Source organism: Vidua macroura, chromosome 18, assembly GCF_024509145.1.
Source record: "Vidua macroura isolate BioBank_ID:100142 chromosome 18, ASM2450914v1, whole genome shotgun sequence".
Lineage (NCBI taxonomy): Eukaryota > Metazoa > Chordata > Aves > Passeriformes > Viduidae > Vidua > Vidua macroura.
The window spans coordinates 7,338,221-7,357,748 of record NC_071588.1 but is presented as its reverse complement, the minus strand read 5'-3'; the positions used below and the strand labels follow the sequence as shown (position 1 = coordinate 7,357,748).

The 19,528-nt window shown below is 37.7% G+C and overlaps 1 protein-coding gene across 4 annotated transcripts in view; it reads left to right on the top strand.

Moving 5' to 3' along the window:
- The window catches only part of TANGO2 (transport and golgi organization 2 homolog), a 28,784-nt gene extending 10,181 nt beyond the window's left edge, over window positions 1-18,603 (top strand). For all 4 annotated transcript variants that reach the window (XM_053994026.1, XM_053994025.1, XM_053994027.1 and 1 more), the window contains exons 3-9: window positions 2,227-2,315; window positions 2,513-2,632; window positions 3,626-3,740; window positions 10,584-10,654; window positions 11,990-12,143; window positions 13,860-13,964; window positions 15,650-18,603. In XM_053994026.1, coding sequence (XP_053850001.1) covers window positions 2,227-2,315; window positions 2,513-2,632; window positions 3,626-3,740; window positions 10,584-10,654; window positions 11,990-12,143; window positions 13,860-13,964; window positions 15,650-15,770 — 775 coding nt within the window. In that variant the 3' untranslated portion in view covers window positions 15,771-18,603. The remainder of the gene's footprint in view (window positions 1-2,226; window positions 2,316-2,512; window positions 2,633-3,625; window positions 3,741-10,583; window positions 10,655-11,989; window positions 12,144-13,859; window positions 13,965-15,649) is intronic.
- Window positions 18,604-19,528: the final 925 nt, after the last annotated feature.

The window sequence follows — 19,528 nt, the reverse complement described above, 5'->3', positions numbered from 1 at the left end:
ACTGAAAGCAAGTGTCAGTAATAGGCATTAAAAGTTGAAAAGACAAACGGCTTGTCATTGACTGAATTTACTGGCTAGGAGAAAATGGCCAAGCTAAAACATGTTCTCTGTAACACTTGGGAGAATTTTCCATCCAGGTAGACTCTGGCTTCTAGACCAATATATTGGTCAATTTTCTTGAGCACCTAATTAAGCAAAGAGTCACTCTTGTGACACACTAGCAAATCCATCTGCCTGTTCGTTTGCAACTGGTTCTGTTTTCCCTCTTGGGGCCTGTTTGTGGTAAAGTTTAGTGCAGTGTAACAAGCACTTTACTGTAGTCCATTATTATTGTCATAGGTAATATGCTGCCTTTACATCTTTCTGAATAGTACTGTGTGCATCTTACAAATAAATTAATGTTTCAAGCTTCAAAGCTATAATCACAGGCTCTTTTCTGGAGCTGAATTGCATTGTAGGAAATCACTTCAATGAAATGATTTCTCATGTTTTCATTTCTCTCAATATTAAAATAAATCTTAATATGTAAATCCTAATACAGTTGAATTATTTCAGCTATAAAAGTAGCTGAATAGGCTTTTTGCAACTTATTAGAAGATGAGGGTCACTTTATATTGCTCCTTTTCACTATAATTATGTTTCATAAATGACAAAATAAAGATGTTTTTATTATTATGCTTTTGTATACTAGTCTTGTGCTAAATGTAGAGGTCTGCATTAAACTTGAGATGGGGAATATTCAGTCACACAAAAAAGCCTTTGCTTGTTTTTAGTACTTAGATACTATAAACAAATAGTAATGACGTTTCATGTAATAGAAATGATGTAGTTTCATGTCAAGAATTACTGCAGGCAAAGTATAATTGAAGCTTCAGGAGATAAGAAGTGCACTTCAGGCAAACTATTTTTTAACAGTGGAGATACTCATTTAAATAAAAATCTGTGAAAGGAAGCTGCATCCTGTTAATGGAGCATATTGAAGTAAGATGACAGAAATATAGTAAACCAGCAGAAAGCCTATAGCTCAAAGACTAGAATCAGCTAGAAGAGGAGAAATTATGTAAGTTTGAAAGGAACAATATTATATTTGCATTGGAAAGATAAAAATGTACATACAGTTTTCTTTCCAGCAGATGTTATCTTTGTTGGGCAAAATACTAAGTACTTACCTTAAAGAAAGGATGCCATAGAAGTGTCAGGTTTTTCTAGTTTCTCTATGGTTGATTATGATTCTTTTTCTGTAGTATTTCTAAAGTGCAACTTGTACCTTGCAGTCCTCTTTTAAAATACTGTATTAGGGAAGGGATGAATTTGCAGGAAAGTTCAGAAACCTGCAGAAAATGTAAGTACATCTGAATGCCAAACAAAGTAATGAAATGTCATTGGAATTGATTCTCGTGTGTTGTGGCTAAAAATTAGAATTAAAATTGTATGGTCTGTCTTCAGTTTCCAGTAGCAAACTTGTCTTCTGCTGTGCAGCTGTAATTGAGATGCAGCTGGTAGGAGGAACTGACAGTGAAGAAGATAACTGAGGTTATGGAAAAGTGGTTAAGAAAATCTGCAGGTTTTTGAAAGATAGCATTTCATTAAAATTAAATGAAGCAACATAACTGGAGAGAAAGGGGGAGCATTCACTGTCTCACAGCTGAAATAAAGGCAAGTCATGTTGTGGGTACTGATGAGCAGGACTTTGGGAGCTGCACTGGAGCTGTGCAGGTCTGTCTGCAGTCACCTGCTGCCCTGAGCCTCCACACAGGGCTTGCCTGGGTCACAGTTGTCTTTTACCTTTACTTGGATCAGCCAAATCCATTACCTGCTCCTCAGGTGAGGGTATTCTACCATTAATTTTTATTAAAAAAAAAAAAATTCAAAATAATAATAATTTTCTTTAATTAAGCTGTAACTTTGTGCTGAGGAATCTTAAGGTTGTTTATGCAATCTTAATTCAGCATCTTCTATTGTAAGAATTATTTTTTGAAAACACCAGTTGCCTCATTCACTCACCAAGATGGACTTGCCGAGTGTCTCAGGACAGTGAGAGAGAAGGCTGCTGTCAGATGTCAGTTGAACTTTACACTGAGTGATAGAGGTGAGATGGGAGATAAAGTATAGTTTCATGCTTGAAATGAGTTAATGCTCTGGAAAAAATTGGATTCTGCTCCTTGCCTGTACTGTGAAGTTCCAATTTGTAAGTAATAGTGTGTTTTTTCCTCTTGTGTTCTACAGGCTTATTCTAGCAGCTAATAGGGATGAATTTTACCACAGACCATCCAAATCAGCCGAGTTTTGGGACAGCAGCAATGAGATCCTTAGTGGTATGTATGTCTTGCTGTTTTGAGTGGTTTTTATATGATTTATGAGGGAATCATGGCCTGGTTTTTTTCATTATTAGGGTGATGGTGTTGCCTTTCTAATAAATTTTCTTCTTCCTTATATATCTAAGGAAAACATGTTGTAAGTTTGAAACATTTTTTAATGTATTTAATAACCTAACTCTTATTTATTCCATTAGGTCTGGATATGGAGGAGGGAAAAGAAGGAGGGACATGGCTGGGAATCAGTAAGAAAGGCAAGATGGCAGCCCTGACAAACTACATGCAGCCAAAGATTGATAAAAATGCAAAAGGAAGAGGTATGGAGGAGTTGAAATAAAAAACAAAAAAGAAAGTGGACAAACAAGCCCTAATGTTCCAGTAAAATAGTGATGATTACAATATTAATTTTCTTAACAGCTTTATGGACAAAGAGAATGTTTATGTGCTGTAAACAAAATTTTTTAACTGATGAGTTTGAGTACATATGTGAGGAACTTGACTTGGATAATGATTTTTTGATCAAACAGGCATAAGTAAAACAAGATGTGGTGCCTAGAGCCTGAAGTCACATTCATACAAGCTATGCAGCAGCACCATCTCCTCTGGAAAGTAATTCTAATTAACAGGCAGAAAAATTAGCCAAGCATTGAGCTAGTTTTAGACTATAGTAGACTTCTTAAAGTATATATTCATATTCAAACACCTTTGTCAGGGAATGCAACTTGGATTATGCTGGAGGTAGCGTAAAAGATTCTTCTTCCCCATTGATAAGTCAGAGGAGGAGAAATAATATAGTAAACCCTCTTTCAAAGAGGATGCTCAAAACAGCACATCTGTGGGGTTTTTAAAAGTAAAAATAGATGTGTTTGTAACTGTCATATGTACTGGATTGGGAATATATTGCAGTGACAAAACATGTTATACAGAGACACAAGTGAACCATGTCATTTGTATTTAATTTTAGGGTCATATATCAGGGAAGTGAAGCAAGACAAGAAAGAATTTGTAAGGTGGGGGGAGAGGAAAGATGCATCCAGTCCAGAATAGTTAGTAAATGTGAATTTTTAGAATTTTTGACCAAGAGCTTTTGACTGAGTTCTTCAGAGTAAAAGTCAGGCTCTTAATGTGAACAATGATGTAAGACTTATAAAGGATGGTTTATCACTTGGGTTGATTTTGTGGTTTGGGGTTTTCTTCCACTGTTACAGCCTGTTGGCAACAGGAATCTTTATCTTTCTGTTTATTTTACCAGGCCTGTCAGAATAGTGAGCACACACATACAAGTTGCTCTATGTACTTCTCTTTCTTAGGTGCTCTTGTAACAAACTTCTTGACTGCAGATCTGGACAGCTACTCTTACTTGAAGAAAGTTTCAGTAGAGGGACATCTTTACAATGGATTTAATTTATTAGCAGCTGACTTGAAGTAAGTCTACAAAATATCACAGTTCAAATGTCAGAGGGAGAAAGATAATAACAGTATTGTACGTACAAGTCAGAGCACCGAAGTGTAACAACACAAAGCCTCTCACAAACTAAAGTTAGAGCTCCTGTTTTTTGCTAATTGGCATGCAAGGCCCTAATTTTATTTTAGACTTCCTTTCCTTTGTTATTATCTTTCAAACACTGGAGGGCTATATTGTATTCTAACCATTGCTTCCCACAAAACTTCTTGCAACTCCTTGATAGGCTGTAGCCAGTCTTTACCCTGGAGGCTCTGGGGTTTGTATTTTGAGAAGACAAAACCTTGGCTCATAATTTCTCAGACACCTTTTTTTCTCTGAGAGCTGACATGCTGTAGCAGGATTAGAACAGCTGAAAGCTTTCAAGCTATTATTCCTGTCAGAGTGTCTGTGTCATTCATCTTTCGTGAAACATTAAAAATCAGCACAAGACAAATAAACATTCAGTTAAAGTTTCTGTAGCCAAGAAAGGATGTTGGATATTTGATTATAATCAGTGTGATTGGCACAATCCTTTCTACTGCTTGTGCATGTGTCTATGCACAAGTACATCTGCTATTTTGCCTTTGCATTCTGCCTGACAGAGAAGAATGGAAATCCAGGGCTAAGGCATCTCCAGGCCCTGTGTCAGTTCCCAGCTGGATGCACACTGCATGACTGGGAGCACATCTAAACTGCCAGGAGCACACTGCTGCTTTGGCACACTTGCTGCAGAAGCATTAATTTTATTAGACAACCTGATGGTGCACTCAGCTTTTCTGCATGCTTCTGGGAATACACTTAAAGCAGAAGGCCAGAGTGTTTACTGTTTTCAGTGGAAATAATTTCTAGCACCCTCTCACTAACTGGCGTTGTATTTACATTTTTCACTTTCTGTATTAAACCACCTTCAGCTGATGGCTCAGACTTACCAGTCAGTTCTGTGAAGATACCATGGGTGTATTTCTGCTTGGTGTGCCTGCTTAGAAATAAACATATAGGTTATGTTTCCAGAAATTCAATCCAGAAGATGGCCAGGCAGTTGGAGGGTTTGATGCTTTTTGGTCTTTTTACTCTACTTTATAAAGTTCATCATCTCACTAGAGACTTCCCAAAATGTTTCAGTTGCCTAAATTAATTTTTACCATGGTTAGGGAATTTGACTTTTTGAGCTTTCTGCTGTATGTTGCTGCCTGGCTAGATTGCATAAATTGGAAGGTTATCTTTTACTAAAAAGGCAATAGAAGAAATAGGTGTTTTCAAGCAAGCATCATACTCAAGGTGTGACCTAACAAGCAGTAAGTTTGAGTTTCTTCCTTCTAATGTAGGAAAAGAGCATAATCATAATGGCTGCTAGTATGATGATGCCAAAGTAGGTTTGATTGATTTTATTTAAGGCAATCATTCCTGTGTTGGGTTTGTTTGTTTATTCCTTCATGCTGGGCTGATAGAGAGTTGTATGCTCAATTGAATAGTCTTTCAGTGGTGATACAGGTCATAATTCCTTGTTGAGTATCACTCTGAAAGCTGTGCGTGTTGATTAACTTCTCTGTTTTGACATGTTCTTAGCCTTGGGATACTCTGATGAAATGAAATTCTTGGCAAGCTAATGATGCAGAGCAATTTCAATAATATTTGTAAACTTGTCATTTTAGGAAATTAGAATTACTCCAAAGAGAAATGTGGTATATGAAAGGGAGCTAGTTCTCTGTGTAAATAGAAAATGGTATTGTATTTGATGCTATTTTGTTGGGCCATGTTAGTGTTCAAAACAAAGATTGAGGACTATCTTTAATGTGTTCTTCCATTGTGTAACAAATAGTGATTGGCTGTGTTAGAGTGTGTGAAATGGAGGGGAAACCCAGATGGAAAGTGTAAATGAAGCACTGGTGGAAAGGGGTGTACCTGAGCATATGTTTCTGCTGAGTGTAAGCAGCATATTTAGGGAGTTTTACAATGTTTGAATCTTCAGGCACACATTTCAGAAAAAGGAATTTTATCTTCTCTCGATATGACTATGACAGTATGCTAGATGACAGGTGCAGTAATACAAGAAGGGGAGCTGGAAAACCTATACAGGTTGTAAAATCTCATTGTTTATCTGCACAGCTTGGTGTGACTCTTATTTTTAATATGTGTGGGTTTTGACACTTTCAGTGTAATAATCTCTTTACTCTGTGGCATCTCTTTATATCAATTTAAACACTATTGATTTGTTGTTTTAAGAAAATTACTTAGTACTTTTATTTTTCTGATTTTTCAGTTTGTCATCTTGGGTGTACCTGCTGATTATGAGAGTCATGAATATTTATTCAGTTATGCTAAACATACTTTTATGTTGAATTATAGCGTGTGGCAAACAGTGTCTGTTTAGAGTCTTGTGCATCTGCAAAATTGGCTTCCAGGAAGGCAGTGTTGACACTCCTCTCACTCTGACTTATCTGTAGGTCTGATTAGAAAGGAGCAAGGTTATCAGAGGCTGGACTGTTCTGTAAAGTAGATACCTGCTCAATATTCAAAGGGGTTTTCCTTCTTTCTCCATTTGTGAAAATACCTGAAGGCAGTGAGCTGCTTTTGTTGATGATCAGGACAGCATTTCTGTCCTGGGGAAAACCTGTGTTCAACAAATCTACTGCTACACCTACTTAGGTTTTCATGGGTACCTCGAACTTGTGTCAGGGCTGTTGTGGCAGCATCTCACTTGTGTTCCTTACTGCCAAGTGTGTAATACAGACTGCCCTGAAGGACAAATTGGCAGCTTCTTGTCACCCACCGAGCAAGTGTAGTCTCTGACAGGCTGTCAGTTAGAACCCATATAGTTTATGTGCAATGAGATCCCTGTGTAACAGGAGTGAATCACTTTCTCCATGATGAATAGATAAATTGTGCCTTACAAACAAGTCAGCTGGAGGGGATTGCAGAAAATTGCCTTTTGGGTGAGCTTGTCTGCTCTCCCCTGTCACAGCCAGTTTTCAGTCCCTGCAGGGAAAATGTACTAAACTATACCATCACCTGCAGGCTCTCATTCAGCATGGTTCCCGTGACCTGGCGGGGTGGGAAGGATTTGATTGCTCTCCAGAGACTGGATTTAGGTGCCTTTTCAAAGTGAGATAGGGTTAGAGTGCTGGTATGAAAAGAACATGGATGGTCAAGTCCCTGGGATTGCTCTGTAAGCTCATTCCTTTTTCTTCTCATGTACTGTCCTAATTCAGTATCACCTTTTGCAGAGTATACCTGTCTTGTTTCTTGTGGCTCCCTTATGAAAATGAGGTTATTTCTGCATGGATTTTTAGTCACTTCCAGTGGATGGATGGACAGTCCAATGTCAAAAGAAAGAAAAATGCTTCTGAAAAACTTTTTTATCTCTTTCCTCTGCTGTCAGCTTCTGCCTGGCCCAAAATATTAGGACAGTGCCAAAGAAATGTTTAAACACTAACAATAAAATCAGAGTCTGTTTTAAGGCAGACTTTGTATGCTGTGAGTATCCGGCAGAATTCTTTTCGTCGTTTTATTTGATGGTAGTTGGTACATATTTGGGCTTTATAGTTGGTGGTGTTTGCTTGTTTATATTTAGCTTCAGAACAGAAAGAGTTATCTGATTAGCTCATGAACACTGAAGAAAAGAAAATTAATCTGTGAACCATACTACTTATTGGAAACTACTGTACAGCACTTTGGTGTTGCTGCCAGTTTCATCTTTTGTCCTTGCACAAAAAATACATGCACAGATTATTCTTAAAACAATCCAATGTCCTTGTCTGTAGCAGAGCAGAGCTCAGTGCCCAGGGGAGCGATCACTTGGCGATAACCACTCTGTGCAGCTTTTACTGCTTCACTATTTTCCTTTTTCTTTCATTCGGAGTTTTTGTTGGACATGACTTGGAGCCACCTTGAAGCTGAAGCAGGGCAGGAGTGCAGAAGGACATTGCTGATGTTTCATCAGCATTAAGAAGTGATTGTGGCAAACTCTGTATGGCTTTCATGTTGCTGTGAAGCTTCTATTACCACTGAGATTTGTGCTGCCTAGAATATTTCCTAGAACATTTATTATTGCTTACATTTTTTGACAGAATTATGTATCTAAGAGAATAATTTTAGTTTCTTTCTGCTGTCAGCTATGGCTGGGATTTAAAAATATGTCTATTGGGTCCTATTGTCATCACTTTAATTACGCCTTTATTACTTCTGCAGTGAAATTGGTATCTATACTTGTAAGGCTGGGAGAGAAGAGAATCTTGAGTATAGGCCAGGGTTTTGAGGCTATTGCTGCGATCAAGCTTACAGTGATTTTTTTTCATCTTGGCTTCTGCTTTGATGTTCAGTACTGAGTACCTGTAAACAGTAGGAAGGGAATAGGCAGAGCCAAATGATAAAAGAAAGAGTAGCTGACTGGCACAGTGAACTAAATTTTGAAAGTATCCCCATTTCAGAAGTCTCTTGGGAGGCTTTAGTCTTCCTTTGACAGAAGGCAGCAGCAGTGCTGCAGTGGAAGTAAGTGAAAACACTCATCTGGGGGAGTGTGCATGCCATAAAATACGAATGTCCTGTATTAGTGACCCTGCAGTTTGTATGTATTCCCCATCTTCTTGATAAACTCCAGGGGATCTTGTTACTGAATTTGTCAGTGACACAAATCTTGGAAGAGATGCTAGAGGATTATATTCTTTCATGTAAAAAGCCATTCTAAGGGAAGTCAGCAGTGCCAGCTTACTCACCATGCAGTCTCATCTGTGACAGGCCTTGTCTTACAGCTGTGTTCCAGGGCCTGCTTGGGCCATTTGTCCACCTTTACATCTAACACATTCTTGTGAGACTTCAGGTTATAACAATTGCTCTGATCTTTTCACAGACCTTCTACAGCAGGTATTTGAAAAGAGAGTAGTTAATGCACCGATACAATAGTTTGTGTGATTTCTGATGTCTTAACTTAAGAAACCTAAGGTTTTTGGGCTGTTGTCTGTGGAGAATTCAGGTGGTCAGTAAGTCTTGACATCAGCATAAATAAATCTGAACAAGGATCTTATGGATGAGAAGAAAAAGATAAGGAAAATAAATGTCTTTTAAGCTACTAGAGGAAAGTTCAGAAATACTACACATTTCTTTTAACAGTTGATAAATTGTGAATTGAGTAATTGATGTTATCATAATTGATGTTATGTCTTATATGATATTTAGCAATAAAAATGGTGTACACAATATGCTTGCTGTGATTGCTGTCTTCCGCCTCTGCTGAAAAACTTGATAATCTTTCTGTGTGGTATCAGAAAGCTCTTACAGGTTTGGGAGGAGGAAGAGTAGTGCACAGAGAAAGGCACTTCTATTTTTGCTTTATGTTAATTTTTTCATATTCCTCTTCTTGACTTCTCTGACTTCTATAATTAATAAGTTAATATTTCCTTCTTCATTTGGCTGTCTTGCAAAGGACACTGTAGAATGTCTTTCATAATGGCTTTTCAAGAAGAATATAAACAGCTAAATCAAGACTGTTTTGCTTGTTATTAAGGTTTGAGTAGCGGATGCTAAGTTATGCAGAGCAATTTAAGTTCCAGTACATCATTAATGAGATTGCATTCTATATACTCTGATTTGCATCAGCGCAGAGATACTCCTTTTTATCTTAGGGAAAAAATGAGGAGTTGGAAATAGCTTCTCTTCTGTACTGTGCTTTATGCTACTTAATCCAAATTCAGTCTTAAGTGCAAGTTTTGTGTTTGGTGGTTTTTTTGTTTGTTTTGGTTTTTTGTTTCATTGTTTTTCTTTTTTTTTTAATTTGGAAACTCTATCTGCTGTCTAAGGAGCTGGAGCTTGGGAGACAAATTAAAAACTGAACTATGATCAGAATGTGTTTGTTGGTAACTGTGAGCAAGTAAATCACTGGGAGAAAATACAGAATTAGATCTCATTGCTGTATTCTGGCAAATTAAAAAAAAAAAACCAAACTCCACCAAGTGGAAGTGATCTGAGGAATCACTTTTCCATGTCAGCTGAGTGAGGGATGTTGAGAGTGAGCCATCTAATGGCAATCCATTTCCCACAGGACACACACAGCTTATTGATGACTTTGTTTCTCTTTTTTTCCCTTATCAATTGGTTTGGTGTTTTGTGTTGTCTGTATCAGTGTAACTATGTAGGTCCCTGCTGTTTGGATATGCTGATACCATCTCTGTCAAATAAGAATTGTTTGCAATGTTGGAAGCTGTCTCTGAACCTTGTGGAAGACCCTCCCTGTACTCTGTGCACAGGAGAGAGCAAGTGCTGCAGCCAGTGCCTCCAATTAGAGAGAGATTCAGTGACTACAGTGATCTGAAAACAGCCAAGAAATGCACAAAGGACCCAGCTATGCCCTGCAGCATTGCTGGAAGTGGGCCTGAAATGCACTTCTGCCATCTAAAGTGGCCCACAGCAGTCAGTGGCTTAGAATGCAAGAAGGATTCAAAAGAAGGGATGGGAAAAAGGGTACTTGCTTGTTGTCCATCCAACTGTGATGGACAGTTCCTTTGTTTTCACATGCTCTCTTCTCCCAAGCAACTAAATCTCCAGTTAATCAAAACCAGGTTTTTGTCACTAAGCCTGGCTACTTCCATGCAGAAGTTACGGGGTTTTACTGAATTTTATTGCAGTTATGTTTAAAAATGATAATGCTATTTCCTGATAATGGTGCAGTGTTTTGAGAGGAGGAAAGTAATAAAACACATCAATGTCTGGTATCATAGGAGTAACAGTGGGAGAAGCATCTTAATGTGCTCAAAGATTGCATGAAATTAAAGCATAATCAAATATAGAAGCTGATGGCTTTTCAAGGAGAAATTTGTATTTATATTTTTCAGTACCACCAAAGGAGATGTAATTTGCTACTATGGAAACAGAGGAGAACCAGAACCTGTTTTCCTAAATGCTGGTAGGTTTTCTTCAGAAAGGTCTGAATATTACTTTTTCTTATGTAGCTGTGTATTGTTCTAGTAATTTAGCTACTTAAGCATTTGTCTTTTTCTTTGCATTCTTTAAAAGCAAATATTACTAGATGTCCTTGAATTCATATAAGTTTTTGTTAATAACTTTCAGTAAAGAATCAATAGTTCATTAAAAGTTTCTATCAGTGTCAGTGTACCCACCTGCAGTGCAATTAGTGGAATACTGCTTAGGTAACTATGGCAGAAGGACAGAATCTGTCTTGAGAAAAGCAATTTTCAAAGGGTCTGACCCTACCTCCCTTACCCAGCAGTTTGAAGGTCACAGTATGGCAATGCTCCCCCGGGGACAAAGTTGGCTTTAAAAAAAATAAAATCTGTCTTATTAGGTGAACTGATTCAAAAATATTTCAAATCTAGTTCTTTGCTAGCTAGCTACAGAGAACAGTGCTCCAGAAGTCATCATCAGAAAGGCAGTTTAAATGGAACCAGGACACGTGGAAGGCTCTGAGCAGTGTAACTGGTTGGGAACAGTTGATGGCAGAGCCTTACTTAGCCAGCTTTGGTTAATGGTCAGAATGTGGCTGCCAGTAGGCAAATTGTTATTGTAGCAATTACAGCATAAATTCTTGGAAACAACTGTTAGATTTTGTACAGCTACAAACATAAAACAGGTTTTAATATAGACATTTTTTTAAATTTAAAATCTGCCCATGTTATAATGAGAAACAAGTCACAAATTCTAGGTATCTGCAGACTGTACCAAAGATGGTTCTGGTCTCTGTGCTTAGACAACAGGCATGTGTACATGGCTGCCTTTAGGAGGAGAGGATGTTTGGTAGTCTCTCTTGTCTGACTTGTGGTTAGAGAGTGCCTCTAAAGAGAAAGGTCCTTCTCGTCATCCAGTGTTGCTTTGCAGTGTTTTTCAAGAGTAAAATCAGAGGCAAAGATAACTTAGGATTATTACCCTTACACTGGACAAGACTAGATAGATTGCAGAAATTATAAAATTCTGTTGTGCCTTCATGGTTTAGCAAACCAGAAATTTAAACTAACTGCTGTAGATATGAATTAAGAGTGCAACTAAAACCAAGTACTGAGCATTAGCATGAGGGGAATGCTTAAGCACAGCCCAGCATCAGATGGGAGCCTGCTGTATTCTCCTGTTCAGTAATGGGGCTTGTGTGTTTATGGCACACCTGAAGGTAAAGGTTAGCTGGGGAGTCACTTAGACTTTATTAAAATCTTTTAAAGTCTCTAATGACAACTGAAATCACCAGAATGCACTTTCCAATTAAATTGGGCTTTTTTGTGTATGTGTGTAGGAATATATGGATTGAGTAATTCTTTGTTGGATACACCATGGAAGAAACTTCAGTATGGGAAGCAGCTTTTCACAGAAGTGGTCAAGAGAAGTCAAGACCTTACCAAAGAAGAGTTGGTGAAGGAGCTTCTTACAGTGATGAATAATCAGGAGCCGTAAGAACATGATAGCTGGAATTTACTCAAATACAGTATGACACATTAAAAAATGCACATAGAAACTGTTTTGAAAGAAAAAAGGACTTTACCTTCATATTAATTGAAAGTAGTGTTCTCACAGAGCCTGACTTTCAACAGTATTGATTTTTAAGCAGGAGATACAATTAAAGCTACTGCAGTTTTAGACCTCATCAGCTGTGCACTGGTTTCTCTGTGCCTTTTTTTTTAAAGATTGCACTTCTCTTAATAAGGGCAATGAGTGCATGGCTAGGGATGTGCAAGCTGCTTGCTGTCAGCTTTTTGAAGGCTCACATAGGTTTGGTTACTGCATTTAAAGAAAGCACTTATTTACATAGATCATAAAATTATTTAAAAGGGAAGAGACCTTAAAGATCTTCTGGTGCCAGCCTCTGTCACGGACAGAGACACTATCCACTAGCACAGGTTGCTCAGAGACCTATCCAACCTGGCCTTGAACACTTCCAGGGATGGGGCACCCACAGCTTCTCTGGGCAACCTGTGCCAGGGCCTCAGCACCCTTACAGGTGGTGAGCAGGTTTGTGTTAGCAGGTTTTGCTGTTCTGTATTGCTGCTCAGAGTGTAGGCAGAGGGTGGAAAAGCAACACTTCAAAGTACAAAGAGCTGCCTTCCTCAAAAGTGCAGTTGTTTCAGGCTAAGTGAGGGAAGGAGATAAGTGTACAATTCAGTCAAGGAAGTTTCAGTCAAGGCAGTCCTCAAGAGATGAGTTTGAGATGTAAGGAAGGTTCCTGCACTCACAATTGATGGCACAGTGAACCTGAGCCCATCAGCTGGATGTTCAGCAGGAAAGGCAGTTGATACCACTTCAGTGTGCAGACATGGAGTAGGGTACAGGAGGTGCTGTGGTCTAAATTCATATCATTGCTCACTATCTGGTGACTTTCATGTTTACCTTGACTTTTATCTGTCTGGGAAGTGATTAGAGTTGAAGCAAAGCTGTTTCTGGTATATAGATTCAATTTTCCAAACTTAACAGCAAATTTTAATGCCAGCATTCATGAATGTAGCATTTTTCAGTGGTTCAAAATAAAGTTTTGTATAAGAACTCAGACATCTGAGCAATGAGTACTAATTTGGGAGTCTGCTAAGCTGTCTTAATAGCTTTTTTCATCTGCTATCACATCAAGAGATCTTAAAAAAATTGTTAGACTTTATACTTTTTACTAGTAAAAAGACAAAGGTATAACATACAATATAATCAAATGATCTTCCCTTAACGTTCAGTAATTCCATTTGATCTCATCTGAAACCACCTGACTACAAAAGGGAAATATTTACTTACAAAAAGCAATATTTAAAACTAAGCCTGTAATCTTTCCGAATCACGCTTCAAGATGAAATGATCTTTTCATAATAAATATGAACATGTGGATATGCACTAGCTTTGAACTTTCTTAAAATATCCTGTTTCATATTACTTTATGATCTCTTTGTATGTGCATATTACAGGAATTTAGTGGGTACAGCGGTTGGTTTAATCACAGAATTCCATTCTTTCCTGATGGGTTTTTGTCCTTTACCCCCTCTCTTCTGCTTCAGCCCTGCCTTTGACTGTGATTTCAGGGACTGTGTGTCCTGGAACTCCTTCTAGATCAAGAGGGATGAATGTGTTAATATTGGAGGGGTTTTTTTTGTTGGTTTTTTTTTTTTAACTACTTTCCTCCTTTTTTCCAGTCAATTACCAGACCCTGCAATTGAAGACCAAGGGAAGGACTACATCCGTCCCATACTGAACAAGTATGCAGCTTTATGTGTTCGTTGCCCAGGTTACGGAACAAGGTAAAAAAATTCATAGCCAGAAATAGATGTGTACTGCATCAAAGCACATCTCAAATCAAAACTGTGCTATTGTAAGACTAAATTCTATAGTGACTGCTTTAATTTTTTTTTTTTCATATATTAATCTGGCATAATACAGTAATGTATTTGCTTGGTCAGTATTTGGGTGTCTGGGATTTGCTGCTGAAGAGCATTTGAAGCTCACACTGTGGTTTATCTTTGATGAGAGCACAGCACAGCTTTAACTTGTCCCAGACGAGATAATACAGTTCTCCTGCTTCCCCAGTGTAACAGCAGATCTGAGCAGATCTAACTTTGATCTTACCAGAGATACTGCAGAACACAATTCTCCTTCCTCCACGAGAAGGAATTGTGTCATCTGCATTGCTAAATCAGAGTTTTCCTTAGACATTGCATCATAAAATGGATCTGCCATTTTCATACATTAAGAACCTATTGCTCTTGTTCAGAAGAACCTGTATTTCCACTTCTCCCCTAACTCATGCTGCTGTTTTTACTAAGGTATTCTCACTCTCTGCTCTGATTGTTCCACCAAAGCTGCAAGAAGACTAGAATAATGCAATACAAATCTTCATTTTATCTTCAATGGGACAAAATTGCTGGTGAACCCTGTTGCTGGTGGTAGGGAATTGCTGCTCTAAAAGTCTGCCAGTAATTTTGTCAGATTGGTCTGTGGAATGGTCAGTCATAGTATTTCCTCTGTAGAAATGGGAGTTGATAAGCAAGTGCTTACTGCTGTAGACATTTGAAGTTGGTATTCTGAGAGAGATACTCAGTATTTACAGTGGTTTCTTTAAATGTATTAAAAGAACATTTTAAATATAGGATAATGAAGACTTAACATGGTGACAAAGCACCTTGCTCCCCTTACTTCACAGATTGGAGTTCAGCCATTTCAAAGGAAACAGGGATAACTTGGTAGAAATACTGACCTTCTACTGGTGAATTAGCACACATTTCAAGTCTCCCTACTGCTATAATTGTATGCTCACGCTTACCTTTCCCTTAGCAACAGGGCTTAGTGAATAGAGGTTGTTAACTGGGCCTCACTTTCTTATGAAGAAATTAAGTGAGGTTTTTTTATGACTGAACAACTGTGAAGTGACTTGGGAAAGGCCACCAGATCAAGATGGTGCAAAATTCCTACTGTCAGTCATCCCTTTGTGGAAGGGTACTGCAGTGTCCATGGAGAAATAACAGCTTAGCCAAGGCAAAGTGGAATAGATGCACAACTGGCATCTGCTTTTCATGACAACGAATTTCCTCTTTGGAAGGTTCCTAGAGAGACACCTTGTTCTTTATCGTATATCAATGTCCTGTGATAATAATTAACACAATAATATACAATTGGTTTGAAAGAAAGGAATGAAGAGAGTACTACTGATATCAGGAATCCTTATGGGTACATGTAGGGTGTGAAGAAAAACTTAGTTTTATGCTACTTCTTTCTGAATGGAGCACTTTGCACTAAGTTTAAGCTTTCCCTATACTCGCTACAATAAACAGGTTTGTGTGTCAGCTGCTGTAAGTGCAGCAGGGAATCAAAGCAGTGCTGTGACAGAAAAAAAAAAAAAAAAGTTAAAACATTTTGGATTGAGGGATGGCAGCCTGGGAGTTTCTGTGATGGAGCCCAGGTGTAACCTTGTGCCGTTGTGCTGTTGCAGGACGAACACGGTGGTGCTCATCGATTCCGAGGGATGCGTTACTTTCACCGAGCGCAACATGATCAATGCTGATGTCAACCAGTGGCAAACAAGCACCTATGAATTCAAACTACACAGTTAACAACTTTCCACATGAATGGTTTGTAATAATAGCAATGAGACAACAAGCCATTAAGCTCTAGTAAATGTTTTGTGCCAGCCTCCACAAATTAAAAATAGCAAGGAAAGCAAAAGTTTAAATAAACTGGTAGCATACCCTATCAAGCTTACAAATGCTTTGGAGAAAACCAGATGAAGATGCTTTGTTTTACATGAAGTAGCAACTTATAATCAGAAATACTTTATTTAATACCACCCTGCTTTCAGGGCAAGGCCATCTTTGTCCAAGACAAAGTCACCACTTTTTCGTAGGTGTGGATGTTTTTAAAGATGTTATAAGTAGCACTTAAACTTGGTTTTAGTTCTAATGGTGGGGAAATATTTGCTGCTTTTATTGTTCTATATGAAGGTTTTACCAAGCTTTGCTTTATCTTCAACATATGCTGTTAAGATTGTACAGCTGATGCCAATGTGCATTAAATGAATGTATGTTATCCTGGTAGTATTAAGTGCTTTAGTCTAATTTAAGCTTCTCAGTGCCATGGTGCAATGTTCTGCCTGGGGAGGGCAGAGAAGGGGGACTCTTTACATTTGTTTTTCTATAGATAGTATAGCAATAGATCTTATTTCTTAAACTTGATCTGAGAATCAAGGTAGGGAATTTAGTTCAGTCTCTGTTCACTTTTACTGAAAGAACCATGGGAGCAGACTTGCGTATCTTTGACCTGAATAAAAATATTTGTGCTGTGACATCCTGTTCCCTGATAGTCTAATTAGCAGTATTGTTTTTGTTATTTTCTTCCCCAGCAAGCAGGTAAGGAATAGGTACCTGTTTGCAAACAGAAGCTGAAGATGAGGTTTCATGTATCAGCTGTTTTGTACATAGAAAATTTTGGATTCATTTCTTTGTTGGTAGAATGTGTTACAGCCTGGAGTGGATTCCATCTCATGGATTATTAGTAGAAATAGCTATGTGTTATAAGGTGACACTGTTGCAGTCTTATATTGCTGAAAAAGTTGAATATTAAGAGGTACTTCCTGTGTTCTAAGACCTGTGAATTAAAAAGCTATTTAAATGCATGCTTTTTTCAATTATTCAGTGCCAGTGCAGGTAATGGAAGATTCTAGCTAATAACAGGATATTTGAAAACCCCAAGCTATTTTTGCTTCTACTGGTGTTCTGTTTTGACTTATTTTGAGTACTGAATATTAGGTTCGTAATGGATCACCACTATGTTTTTCCTTTAGGTATGCTGACTAATTCTCACAAGCCTCTGATTTTAATTAATTATTGCAAAGTAGCCAGATTTTTCCTACTCTTTGGAAGATGTGCAGCTGTGTTTCTGTACTCAAGCTGGTGTGTTTGGGCATTCTCGTGTGTGTGTGCAATGGAGGCAGCAGTAAATGAGACTTTCCATTGAGGTGAAGTACTGTGAAAAGCCATTCCCAGATTTGTAATTGTCAGGAGATGCTAAAGCATCCTTTAGTCAAATCTTTATATTTGCATATTTAAATAGCTTCTAGATACCAGGACTGCTTACATGACTAGTTGCAGGTTGCGGATTCAGTTCTGTATAAATGACTTTTTGACCGCCTTGATTGCAAGACAATCAACAATCGTGTTGGGTTGTGCATGGTTTAGAACTCAAAGCCTTCCAGACTGTCCTTCTGAGCTGCAGGAAATGGTCAGCCCTTTTAAAAATTTTGATGACTTCTTAAACCCTATATTTGTATGGATAAAAATGTTAACTGTTATTTTTAGATGCAGAGAAGTAGCTAAAGCTGTCTTAAATTTGAGTTTGACACATGCATACCTAGAAACAAAGCCCTGCCTCAATAGCTTGCTCTGAGAGTTTGCATAGCAAACTTTTTAATATCCACTTACAAATAGTGGATATTTAAACATGACATTCTATTTGAAGACATTATCATAAAGGCAAGCAAAATACTTGCATGCAGTATCATGCTAAAAGCATTTGTAAACTTCAGTCTTTATAGCAGTTCAGTAATAATGAAAATTTATTTTTGGTTTTTACATATAGGCAAAGAAAGGTGAGTCATATCTTAGATGTAAATATGGATTATAATAATGTATTTTGATATGCTTGAATCAAAATTCTAAATCTGGGATTTGCTTTTTCTGACAATTAAAATAAACAGGAAAGAGCCCAAACCTTGGATGTTGTTTTTTATCACATCAGAATAGCTAATAAAGTGAGGGTTTTTAACTTCTTTAGAAGCTTTGTGAGAGTTTTGTCATTTGCTTCAGTGGAAACAGGATCAGGACTGCTGTGCAGATACCAGCAAGCGGTGCTTGACCATAGAAGTAATAAGATATTTGTGAAGTGCATGATCTACTCTGTGCAAATTAGAGTTGCAATGAATCCACTGGAAAACGGATACTGTACCTACAGTTAACAAAGAAAGTGCTTTATTTTTGTAAAAGTATTTTTAATAACAAAAGGAAATTTTAAATACCAGTTTTAAAGGATATAAAGGAAAAAGGTGTATATAGGAAACTACTGCATGGCATTTTACTAAGTTTGCTTATACATACCATTTCTTCAGTCATACATTTGCAAGAGATTTTTGTTTCCTGATTTTTCTCTATTGGAATGGTAGTGGAAGAAATTTTAAAATGTGTAAAACCTCAGCTATGTTTTTTTGCTTAAAATTGTATCATAATTGTTGTTTACATGTGTGTTCAAAACTAGAATCAGAATAAAGTCAAGCTGGTGACCAGTCTTTGTTGGCATTAGTAGATTGTGCATTTTTGCACATATGTTTTTGTTCATTTGCCTGTAATTTGGTGTGATACAATGAAGTAAAATCTGTAATGCCATATTAAGGATGAAGGAGCTGTAATTTGTGTACTCTTTCTGGTACTTAATTCCATTTTAAGAGTGCTGTATTTTTTCTGGGGTTTTTATGTTGTTGTGGGTATTTCCTAATTGTATGGCTGTCTTACACAGGTTACAAATTGGAAAATATTTGAAAAGTAGGAGAGAGCTTCCTTAGGGAAAGGTGGGAATCGATGCTTCCTTAGGGAAAAGTGGAGCCTCACAAAATTCAACTGGAGGATGGGGAATCCACGTTCACTGTGGAAAAGGTCTGGATCCTTGGCAGACCTGAGACTCTCCTGTTACACTGAGTAGAGCCTGCATTAATGCTCTGCTGTACTGGTCCCTGCAGCAGAGGTGGAATTGTCTCATCTCCCTTGTAGTAGCTTAATAAAACACACCTGAACAGAGCAGAGGAGCAGCTGGGCCTTTGGAGGCCCTCACTATGTTCAAAGCTTAGTTGATATTTGTTGTTACAAATGAAATACACCAAACTGAATAATTAAGATAAAATACTGATAAGACTTGGAACACTGTTTTTGTAATATCATAAGGAAATAAGTAATTTTGGAATGAATCTATGAAATAATAAGCAGTAATAGGGCAATAATTAAAGTATCTCACATTTCAATTTTAGCCTGTAGAACTTAATGCACATTTATGGCTTAGCAAGCATCCCTATTTATATGGAATATTAGCTAGTAGGAGTTAGTTTTATTTCATTCAGATTGAATGAAATAACAGGACATAGCTGATGTTCTTAATCTGATTCATTTTCTGCAGAGAAGTCTTGTTGATAGCTTCTGAGGATCTAGGAAATAGTCTTGACTTGGTGAAAATAGAATCAGTACTGCAATCAGCTGGAGAGGCATGAACTGTGAAAATTACAAAACCCATCAGCATGACTCATGCTGCAAAATGTAGGTTAAGGTGAACAGAG